The 11,642-nt window shown below is 44.0% G+C and overlaps 1 protein-coding gene across 1 annotated transcript; it reads right to left on the reverse strand.

The window, feature by feature from the left end:
• Positions 1-9,829: 9,829 nt before the first annotated feature.
• On the reverse strand, positions 9,830-11,311 carry LOC124681970 (benzyl alcohol O-benzoyltransferase-like). Its single transcript, XM_047216740.1, has 2 exons — positions 10,865-11,311; positions 9,830-10,774 (listed from the first exon to the last, which is right to left on the reverse strand). The coding sequence occupies exons 1-2, from the start codon at positions 11,309-11,311 to the stop codon at positions 9,830-9,832; spliced, it is 1,392 nt and encodes a 463-aa protein (XP_047072696.1).
• Positions 11,312-11,642: the final 331 nt, after the last annotated feature.

An 11,642-nucleotide genomic window follows, 5' to 3' on the forward strand; every position in this document is an offset into this window, starting at 1 on the left:
GTATGGAACACTTCCCTAGAAAGAGAATGAAGTTACCTTTTGATTCTATTATTAGAAGAAGTTATGATGTTGATACTTCGTCTCTTGACAACACTTGCTGCGCCTAGCTGAAAGACGTTAAAGAAAAGCGCTTATGGGAGACAACCCATGTTTTTCCTACAATATTTTTGTTTTATATTTGAGTCTTGGAAGTTTTTTACTACTGTAGCAACCTCTCCTTATCTTAGTTTTGTGCATAGTTGTGCCAAGTAAAGTCTTTGATAGTAAGGTTCATACTAGATTTGGATTACTGCGCAGTAATAGATTTCTTTGCTGTCACGAATTTCGACCTGCCTCTCTGTAGGTAGCTCAGAAAAATATGTCAATTTACGTGCGTGATCCTCAGATATGTACGCAACTTTCATTCAATTTGGGCATTTTCATTTGAGCAAGTCTGGTGCCTCAATAAAATCCATCTTTACTGACCGTTCTGTTTTGACAGATTCTGCCTTTTATTTCGCATTGCCTCTTTTGCTATGGTGGATGAATTTCCTTGTTCCATTAATGTCCAAGTAGCTTTATGCAATGTCCAGAAGTGTTAAGAATGATTATGTCACCTCTGAACATGTTAATTTTTATTGTACACTAACCCTCTAATGAGTTGTTTCGAGTTTGGTGTGGAGGAAGTTTTCAAGGATCAAGAGAGGGAGGTTGATACAATATGATCAAGGAGAGTGAAAGCTCTAAGCTTGGGGATGCCCCGGTGGTTCACCCCTGCATATTCTAAGAAGACTCAAGCGTCTAAGCTTGGGGATGCCCAAGGCATCCCCTTCTTCATCGACAACATTATCGTGGTTCCTCCCCCGAAACTATATTTTTATTCCATCACATCTTATGTGCTTTGCTTGGAGCGTCGGTTTGTTTTTGTTTTTTGTTTTGTTTGAATAAAATGGATCCTAGCATTCATCGTGTGGGAGAGAGACACGCTCCTCTGTTGCATATGGACAAATATGTCCTTAGGCTTTACTCATAGTATTCATGGCGAAGGTTGAATCTTCTTCGTTAAATTGTTATATGGTTGGAATCGGGAAATGCTACATGTAGTAATTCTACAATGTCTTTAATAATTTGATACTTGGCAATTGTTGTGCTCATGTTTAAGCTCTTGCATCATATACTTTGCACCCATTAATGAAGAAATACATAGAGCTTGCTAAAATTTGGTTTGCATATTTGGTCTCTCTAAAGTCTAGATAATTTCTAGTATATTGAGTTTTGAACAACAAGGAAGACGGTGTAGAGTCTTATAATGTTTACAATATGTCTTTTATGTGAGTTTTGCTGCACCGGTTCATCCTTGTGTTTGTTTCAAATAACCTTGCTAGCCTAAACCTTGTATCGAGAGGGAATACTTCTCATGCATCCAAAATCCTTGAGCCAACCACTATGCCATTTGTGTCCACCATACCTACCTACTACATGGTATTTCTCCGCCATTCCAAAGTAAATTGCTTGAGTGCTACCTTTAAAATTTCCATTCTCTACCTTTGCAATATGTAGCTCATGGGACAAATAGCTTAAAAACTATTGTGGTATTGAATATGTGCTTATGCACTTTATCTCTTATTAAGTTGCTTGTTGTGCGATAACCATGTTTTCTGGGGACGTCATCAACTACTCTTTGTTGAATATCATGTGAGTTGCTATGCATGTCCGTCTTGTCCGAAGTAAGGCGGATCTACCACTTTAATGGTTAGAGCATGCATATTGTTAGAGAAGAACATTGGGCCGCTAACTAAAGCCATGAATCATGGTGGAAGTTTCAGCTTTGGACATATATCCTCAATCTCATATGAGAACACTAATTGTTGCTACATGCTTATGCATTAAAGAGGAGTCCATTATCTGTTGTCCATGTTGTCCCGGATATGGATGTCTAAGTTGAGAATAATCAAAAGCGAGAAATCCAAAATGCGAGCTTTCTCCTTAGACCTTTGTACGAGCGGCATGGAGGTACCCCTTTGTGACACTTGGTTAAAACATGTGTATTGCGATGATCCCGGTAGTCCAAGCTAATTAGGACAAGGTGCGGGCACTATTAGTATACTATGCATGAGGCTTGCAACTTGTAAGATATAATTTACATGATACATATGCTTTATTACTACCGTTGACAAAATTGTTTCTTGTTTTCAAAATAAAACTCTAGCACAAATATAGCAATCGATGTTTTCCTCTTTGAAGGACCTTTCTTTTACTTTTATGTTGAGTCAGTTCACCTATCTCTCTCCACCTCAAGAAGCAAACACTTGTGTGAATTGTGCATTGATTCCTACATACTTGCATATTGCACTTGTTATATTACTTTACATTGACAATTATCCATGAGATATACATGTTATAAGTTGAAAGCAACTGCTGAAACTTAATCTTCTTTTGTGTTGTTTCAATACCTTTACTTTGATTTATTGCTTTATGAGTTAACTCTTATGCAAGATTTATTGATGCTTGTCTTGAAGTACTATTAATGAAAAGTCTTTGCTTTATGATTCATTTGTTTACTCATGTCATTACCATTGTTTTGATTGCTGCATTCATTACATATGTTTACAATAGTATGATCAAGGTTATGATGGCATGTCACTCCAGAAATTATCTTTGTTATCGTTTACCTGCTCGGGACGAGCAAGAACTAAGCTTGGGGATGCTGATACGTCTCCGATGTATCGATAATTTCTTATGTTCCATGCCACATTATTGATGATATCTACATGTTTTATACACATTATATGTCGTATTTATGCATTTTCCGGCACTAACCTATTAACGAGATGCCGAAGAGCTAGTTGCTGTTTTACGCTATTTTTGGTTTCGAAATCCTACAAAGGAAATATTCTCGGAATTGGACGAAATCAACGCCCGGGGTCCTATTTTTGCACGAAGCTTCCGGAAGACCGAGGGGGAAAGGAAGTGGGGCCACGAGGCGCCGCCACAACAGGGCGGCGCGGCCCATGCCCTCGGCCGCGCGGCCACGGCGTGTGGGGCCCTCGTGTGGCCCCCGCGTTGCCCTTCCGCCTACTTAAAGACTTCGTCGCGAAACCCCCGACACCGAGAGCCACGATACGGAAAACCTTACCGAGACGCCACCGCCGCCAATCCCATCTCGGGGGATTCGGAGATCGCCTCCGGCACCCTGCCGGAGAGGGGAATCATCTCCCGGAGGACTCTTCACCGCCATGGTCGCCTCCGGAGTGATGAGTGAGTAGTTCACCCCTGGACTATGGGTCCATAGCGGTAGCTAGATGGTTGTCTTCTCCTCATGTGCTTCATTGTCGGATCTTGTGAGCTGCCTAACATGATCAAGATCATCTATCCGTAATTCTATATGTTGTGTTTGTCGGGATCCGATGGATAGAGAATACTATGTTATGTTGATTATCAATCTATTACCTATGTGTTGTTTATGATCTTGCATGCTCTCCGTTATTAGTAGAGGCTCTGGCCAAGTTTTTGCTCTTAACTCCAAGAGGGAGTATTTATGCTCGATAGTGGATTCATGGCTCCATTAAATCTGGGACAGTGACAGAAAGTTCTAAGGTTGTGGATGTGTTGTTGCCACTAGGGATAAAACATTGATGCTATGTCCGATGATGTAGTTATTGATTACATTACGCACCATACTTAATGCAATTGTCTATTGTTTTGCAACTTAATACTGGAAGGGGTTCGGATGATAACCTCGAAGGTGGACTTTTTAGGCATAGATGCATGCTCGGATAGCGGTCTATGTACTTTGTCGTAATGCCCAATTAAATCTCACAATACTCATCGTATCATGTATGTGCATTGTTATGCTCTCTTTATTGTCAATTGCCCGATCGTAATTTGTTCACCCAACATGCTATTTATCTTATGGGAGAGACACCTCTAGTGAACTGTGGACCCCGGTCCATTCTTTTACATCGAATACAATCTACTGCAATACTTGTTCTACTGTTTTCTGCAAACAATCATCATCCACACTATACATCTAATTCTTTGTTACAGCAAGCCGGTGAGATTGACAACCTCACTGTTTCGTTGGGGCAAAGTACTTTGGTTGTGTTGTGCAGAGTTCCACGTTGGCGCCGGAATCTGCGGTGTTGCGCCGCACTACATCCCGCCGCCATCAACCTTCAACGTGCTTCTTGGCTCCTCCTGGTTCGATAAACCTTGGTTTCTTTCTGAGGGAAAACTTGCTGCTGTGCGCATCATACCTTCCTCTTGGGGTTCCCAACGAACGTGTGAGTTACACGCCATCAACCCCATTCTTCAACAACTCCAGAGTATTTTGCGTGTAGTAGCTGAGCACATAATGATTCTGGGTTTTCAATCAACCTCCAAGCTTGGCGGGCCAAAAGTGATTGATTAAACCCATTCCACCTCTTGTCTTTGGCTTTAACATGATATCCCACGCTAACCAACAAGTTTTTCTTTTCCCTTTCTCAGAGCCCCAGCAGAAATCTCTTATAATTTTGGTTAGGTCATCACATAGGCCGAATGGAAGCTTGTACACACCCATGACATAGGTCGGTAGAGCCTGTGCTACTGCTTTTATGAACACTTCTCTTCCCCCTTACAGACTCTAAAATTTTCCTTTTGACATCCTACCTTCTGGAGTAGGTAAGCCTTACATGGAGCATCATTATTTTTACATAAAATTCCTAATATATTTTTCTATAGCAAATGAGCATGTTCGTGTTTCTCCAAATCCACCGGGATCACGTCATCCTCGCCTCGCCTCTAGACATGAAGCCCTGGCAGCGTGAGGAGCGCGTCGAGCTGGAGCTCCCCAGCGAGGACCATGCGCTAAGGTTGATGACAAAGCTAGCTGCTGCCTGCAGGAGACGTCAGCCCATGAGCATGAGCAGGACGCAGCAGAGTTCAGGATGCAGCAGAGTTCACAACACGTCGGACGCCCAGCTCATCCGCCGACAAGCATCGACGGCAGAGCTGTTCTTGGCCTAAAAAGCGCAGTCCAGCGCGTGGCCGCGGAGGTTAGCGGCACACCTGCTAGGCAGGACAGGACCAGGCCAATGACTTGTCTTGAAGATAAAGATGCATCTTTTTTTGGCCTATGGAAGTATATTCTCCCTTTATTTTAAAATACATCTTAGACACATTATAAAATGTTATAAAATTTGAAGCGAAAAATTTACACATACATCATCTTCACGTGGTACAGGCTTACAAAGTGTTTTCATAAAAAAACTATTTGTTGTGTGACGTGTACCACAAAAATTATCTTTTTTTGCAAAACTTGAAGAGTGCACATATATTATGGAGATATACATGTAAAAATGTTTTTTAAAAAAATTGACACTTTAAAATATATTTTGTTTCGTAGGGGGAGCATATATGCTCGGGAGCCAAATTGAATTTATGTGTATAGTCCTCTAAATTTAGCGCGGCAGAACCGATCCGCTATAACTTAGTAGACTTAAATTATTTTTTCTTTTGCAAATCAAATCATTTGAACCAACGTATCGATAGTACAAACCGAAATATATGTAAAAAATCGAATAATTCATTATTACAAACAAATTAAATGAAATAAATAAAAAAATTCGAAATCAACACAACAAATTGCCGTGGAGACGCTAGTGATGCTCAACAAGATCAACTTATAGAGCATTACACGCAAATCATCTAATGTCTACCCTAGCCCGTAATTAGGGTTTGCCGCCATGGATGCTTCATTGAGTTGAGGAGCTTGGTGGCCTTCAAGACTACTCCTATGGCATCTATGGTGTCGCGCGGAATGAAGCCTTGGCTAGGTGCATGTCGAGTTGTCCATGAGGGGTGCTCCCTTGCCGCCATCACTGCACCGTCATTCATGGAGCCGATGTGGGTCAAGCTTGAGCTCCCTAGTAGTGCCCTACTACTACAATGAGACTCTACGCTTCTCTATCCCTCTCTAGCTATTCTTCTCCCTCTTAATTTCATCCTTCAAAATCTAGGGTTCCTATTGTTGATCACGGTCGACTCGAGTTCTTGGACTTCAATGATGTTCTAATGTGGTTTTGGTGATGTAATGCGTTACGGTAACTATGAGAACATCGAAGCTATTCCTAAGCATTGATTTCTTCCAAATTAATATTGTTAAATAAATTTCTCCAGTCCTGTCAGCCGACACTTAACATAAAATTGTTCTAGGGTTCTAATGGATAATCTAGTGGCTTTCTAATGGCTAGGTTGATGTGACATCCTGGCCCAAGGCTCAATAGGATTGATAGGATATTCATACCAATAAGTTGCAACTTCTTTTCCGGAAGCTCATCAACAAAGAACTCCGAGGTTAAGCGTGCTTGGCCCGGAGTAATTTGAGGATGGGTGACCGACCGGAAAGTAGTTCCCTGATGCGCACGAGTGAGGACAAAGCGCGCATGAAAGATATGTGTTGGTCTATGGGGCTAGTGGCACACGACATGATATATGTGCTGACACTAGACGCACAGACGTGTGCCAAGTGGGGAAGTTCCTGGCTTGGGGTTGATCGACGAGGGTGTCGATCTTCTAAGGGGGGATGAGTGTGACATCCTGGCCCATGGTTCAATAGGATTGATAGGATACTCATACCAACAAGTTGTAACTTCTTTGCCGGAAGCTCATCAACAAAGAACTTTGAGGTTAAGCGTGCTTGCCCTAGAGTAATTTGAGGATGGGTGACCGATTTGGGAATTAGTTCCCGAGTGAGGACAAAGTGCGCAAGAAAGACAAGTGTTGATCTATGGTCGGGGTGTTACAGTTGATTTCTTAACTTGTTTATAAAGTGGATTAACTATTTTAATTAGTAATACTTGTTAAATCTTCATTTTTGATTGTTAACTGGCTGTTTAGGGGTTTTAGGGAAATGTAGTTGCAGTAGATGTTTTCTTAAGTTATTTATACGCTCAAGTAATTCTATAGGACTCAGATAATTATTCTAACACCCACTTGTTTTTGTTTGATCAAAATATAATCATATCTTAGCTATGACAGTTCTCTGTCAAGTTTGTTTAAGCAATTCTTAATTATTTGTTCTTTAGCGGTGGCTTAGTATGAGCTTCAGGGCTTACTAGTGAGCTTAGCTGGTAGTTTGTAGGTTCTAAATTTGTTTAGGGATTCATTTTAATTAATTTAGTTCATGGAGTTAAATAATGGGTTTTAATACTTGCTACCTCTCCTCTGATAGGTCATAGTGCATGCTTGGCTATGATCTCGTAGCTTCAATTTAAGCATTACTATTAAGCTAATGGATGTGCCTTGTGCCATGCCTCACTAGGGTTTCCTACGTGATTCCCAGTGTCGAAATGCCATGATCATATAGTGAGTGGCCAGTGGTGCATGTGATGCAGTCATTAGCAAAGCCATGTGTGTGCCTTGCTAATGCACTACTAGGACTTAATTCTTCGGTTACAAATTATATCCTACATTCTCTACTACATCTCAGGCTCTATCCTAAGGGTTATAACTATAACCTTTGTAGACTAAGCACTTCTTATTCATGTATGTTGATGAACAGATGATGGCTTCCTTGCTTTCCCTTCTCCTCCAGCTCCTCCTTTCTTGATACCGCACTAGATATCTCTCTACTATGTGTGTGTGTTTTCAGTCTAAGACTGAAGTGTGAGTTGTCATATATGGGGTGTGAAGGCTCAATTATTTATAGGCTGGGCTGGGGGATGGGCTGGTGACATGTGTACCATGAAATAAATGACTCACTACTTAAACCGGCTATCTATGTTGGTTTTATGTGCTAGGGGAGATGTATTTGGCGGTTAAATAACTCAAGACTTGAAGTTTTAGCGACTGCCTATTTAGGCATGTCGGTTTGGTAAATGATTTTTTGTCCTCTAGCCAATTTTGTATAGTACCAATAATCATTTCAAAGTTGGATTTGTTTCTATCAATTCCGAGAATTATGCATGGAGTTTCTTGGATTTGGATGATGAATTTTATAGTGACGGAAGCAATCAATTGTTGACCTTGGATAGGTTTAGTTTTTATGATTTATTAAGTTGGATTTTTATTTGTTTTTGGTTTTCTATGGATCCAAATGCATGTGAGGCGCTAGCTACTTATTTCTGCTGGAGTAGTTTCATTTCATTTGATTCTATGGAAAAATGTATATTGATTTGCCTAGTATTCTAGTTCTACCGTATATTGTTCTAGTGGCACTTCCTATTGCTAATGGTTAGTGTTGGATCCCTACACTTGGTTATTTCTATGGATTTTACTACTATCTATTATTACTCTACCTATGGTTATTCTTAGCATTGGTCTCTGCCAGGTTTGTTACTTGTTTTGATTCTTGTTCTATGATTTCCATTCTATTGATTTATGATCCTCAATTGGTTTTAAATCCTAACTTCGACTTCTATGGGCCATTTCCTAGGATTCCTATTGGACTGTACATTAAAATGGATTCACCTTAGGGTCAATCCAACATTCTGATCCTACTATGGTTCTAGTACTTGTACAGGTTAAGTGTTGATCAAGTGCTAACCAAGAACTTGTGATGGAAATGGTGTTGATGAAGAGAATGATGTGCAGATGATGCTGGTGGTAGTGTGGCGATGATGTTGATCAGGAAGTAGTAGATATAGGCTAGATAGGGTTTTAGACATAGGGTTTTCCATTTCTAGCTTGTTTCCTTTATGTTATTTTTAATTTTAGGTTATCCTGCTTGCAAATGACTTTGTAATGGTTTACTGATTAATAAAAAATTGTTTGTGAGCATTTCGGTACCAAGTTTGTATTTTTATTAATTTAGTTATGGATATTAGAAATTTGGACCTAATTATAATTTAAATTCAAATTTTGAATTTTGAATTTGTTTTGCATTTATTATATGAATATGACTGATTTCAAGTTCAAAATTTTGAGATAGTGATTTAGGAATATTTGAATCAAAGGTTTAAATTTTGATTCAAATAATTTGAATTCAAAAACTTGAAAAGTGTGTTTATTTAGGTTAGGGTTATTATCACACAAGGTTTTAACACTCGAAATGACCAATTTTGGGGTTTTAAGTTTTTAGCTTACACTCATTTTGAAATGCTCAAAGGCCATGTCAAAATTCGAATTTCAAATCCTAGTGCGTGACTTAGGTCAACTTCGACACTAGAGTACAAATTTAACCACTTTGATTCTTAAAGATAAAAAGTTCAAAATTTCCTTTATTTTAGAGATGCATGCTATACAAATGCATAAATTCGACATCTACCCTTTCCGAGGTCCTATTCTTTGCGGTGTTACAACACCTTAACCTTCCAAAGTCACATCCATAGCTTCTCTTCTCTCCCTGAATTAGACCCCATCGGTCTCTCCTCTAGCCAGTCTTTCCTCCTTCTCTTCGTATGAACTAGGAGAGGAAGAGCTAGCTCGATACCATGTTGATGGAAGGAAAACCGATACCCTCATGGGGGCTCGGGCTGCATGTTATATAGGCATAGGAAGAGCGAAAATGCCTATGGTGGCGAATACAAAGGGATATGGCACAAGTGGTGTACTACACCATAATGGCCATATTAACTCCAACAAATAGTATATTGGAGTTATAGACACACAGTTACATGTACACATAACACAACAATGCATGCCACGCCGGCCACAGTGCATTGGACGAGCCTTCTTCACTTTGTTCTATCACACAAGCACACCAGAGTGCGACAGAGCTCCCACAAACCAACTGCGGATTAAACTTGGCTACTAAGTACTAACCAAAACCAACCACTGTACTTCACAAACCAATACTAACCACGAGACACAATTGTGGATAGTCAAACGGATGGGCGACGGGATAGCGCACGCGCGCACGGTAGCTGATTCAGAGCGCAGGTTTGATCATGGCGGGGAACATGTCGGCGACGTCGACGGCCGCAGGGCGCAGCAGCTTGCCCATCTCCTCCACGAACTTGTCCATGGCAGGCCCGGGCAGGCACATGGGGATCACGATGCCGTCCTCGCCCTTGGCGTTCTTGAACGGGATGAGGAAGCTGGCCACGCCGGGGATGGCTCCCACGCCGCCCTTCGCCGGACCACCGTACACGGGCCTGCCCCACCCGAAGTCCAAGTCGCCGAAGCCGGCCTTGGTCAAGTCCGACGCCAGGTACGCGCGCACCACCGTGAAGTGTGGCCGCCCGCGCTGCACCATCAGGTCCGCCACCGACTGCATGTACTCACCGTCCACCTCCCCCTTGACCTCCTTCACCAGCCGCACGGCGTAGCTCAGGGACCTCGCGCACAGCTCGCCCGCGGCCGCCACGGCCACCGGGAACGCGAACGCGTTTCCGTAGTAGCCGATCGGGATGGCGCTCTGCTTGCCTTTGCCGCCGCGAGCGTTGACGATGCAGATCATCCGCATCTCCTCGTCGGCGCCGGGGGCCAGTGCCACGGTGCGGCACTTCCATAGGCAGCCAGTGAGGACCTCGAACGTCGTGGCGCGCTTTCGGAGGCCCGGCACCAGGTGGGACCGGACGGCGGCAACCTCCTTGGCCCCGAAGAAGAAGGATCGGTGCACCATGTCGTCGAGCGGCACAATGGTACCCTTGGTGTCCGGCACCTCGTCGTACTCCCGGTGCGCGAAGCCAGGACGAGGCGGGTTCCGCGCCTCCAGCAGCTCCCGCCCCCACACCGGCAGCACGGACGGCACCGCGGCGCCCCTCGCCAGCTCCGCCACGGCGGCCAGGAACTGCGCCAGCCCCTGCGCGTCCGCCATCGTGTGCATCAGCCGCACCGTCAGGATAAAGCCTCCGCACGACAGCCGTGTCACCTGCACGTACGCATGTTAGCCACGCATGGAACGAACAATCTTGCACGTGTCACGTGTGACCGTGTGCGTTAGTGTTCAATGACAAGTTACCTGGAAGAGGAGAAGCGGCGTGCCGAGAACTTGAGACGAGCCAGGAACGTCGAAGACAAGTTCCTCCAGCCCCTGGAAGGGCGGCTGCAGAGCGTCGCCGAAGTGTTCGAGGCGGACGTCGGCGTCGGCCTCGATGAACAGCACACCCTCGCCGGTGCATTCGACGGCGAGCTTGCGGCCCTCGATCTCCCTCAGCCGGCCGGCGAACGGGTAGTACTGCACGAGCGCCCTGGCCACGGCATCGCGGACCACCGCCGCGGGGTCCCTGCCACTCATGGACGCGTCGCGGCGGTAGAACTGGATGAGGGAGATGTGGAACCGCAGACCGTCCTGGTCGTCGATGTCCGAGAGCCGCTTCAGTTCGTGCGGTGTCGGCCCTGCCGGCGCCACCAGCTCGGGCGCCTTCCTCCGCACCGTGAACTTCAACGACGCCGCCGAGCCCGCCATGAGCACTGTCTCAGCTAGTGCACGAGTAGAAGGATGAGCTCTAGGATAGAGGTGATCGAGGGTGCGGGGGCGAGCTCTTGTGTTTGCTGCTGCTCCTGTGCTGGGTTTGTGGAGAAATGGAGTGGCACCAGGACAGTATATATAAACGGGTGGCTAACTGGCTACACTCTGACAGTTAGATGTGTGTATCAGCCAGTTGGGTCGAAGTCCAGTGACACTGGTTTTTTTTCTTCTTTTCGCAGACTATGATTTGTTGCTAGCAATAATACAGTGGGGACGAGCAACGCGGGGTTCTTCAAAGAGCTCGCAGAATGTTAAATACGGAGTACCC

This window comes from Lolium rigidum, unplaced genomic scaffold (assembly GCF_022539505.1).
Source record: "Lolium rigidum isolate FL_2022 unplaced genomic scaffold, APGP_CSIRO_Lrig_0.1 contig_63203_1, whole genome shotgun sequence".
Taxonomy (NCBI): Eukaryota; Viridiplantae; Streptophyta; class Magnoliopsida; order Poales; family Poaceae; genus Lolium; species Lolium rigidum.

Bases quoted from the DNA above. Each gene is read 5' to 3' on its own strand.
- LOC124681970 (XM_047216740.1), bottom strand. From the start codon at position 11,311: ATGGCGGGCTCGGCGGCGTCGTTGAAGTTCACGGTGCGGAGGAAGGCG. The intron at 10,775-10,864 runs GTAACTTGTCAT...GCGTACGTGCAG, and splicing joins CGCCGCTTCTCCTCTTCCAG to GTGACACGGCTGTCGTGCGG.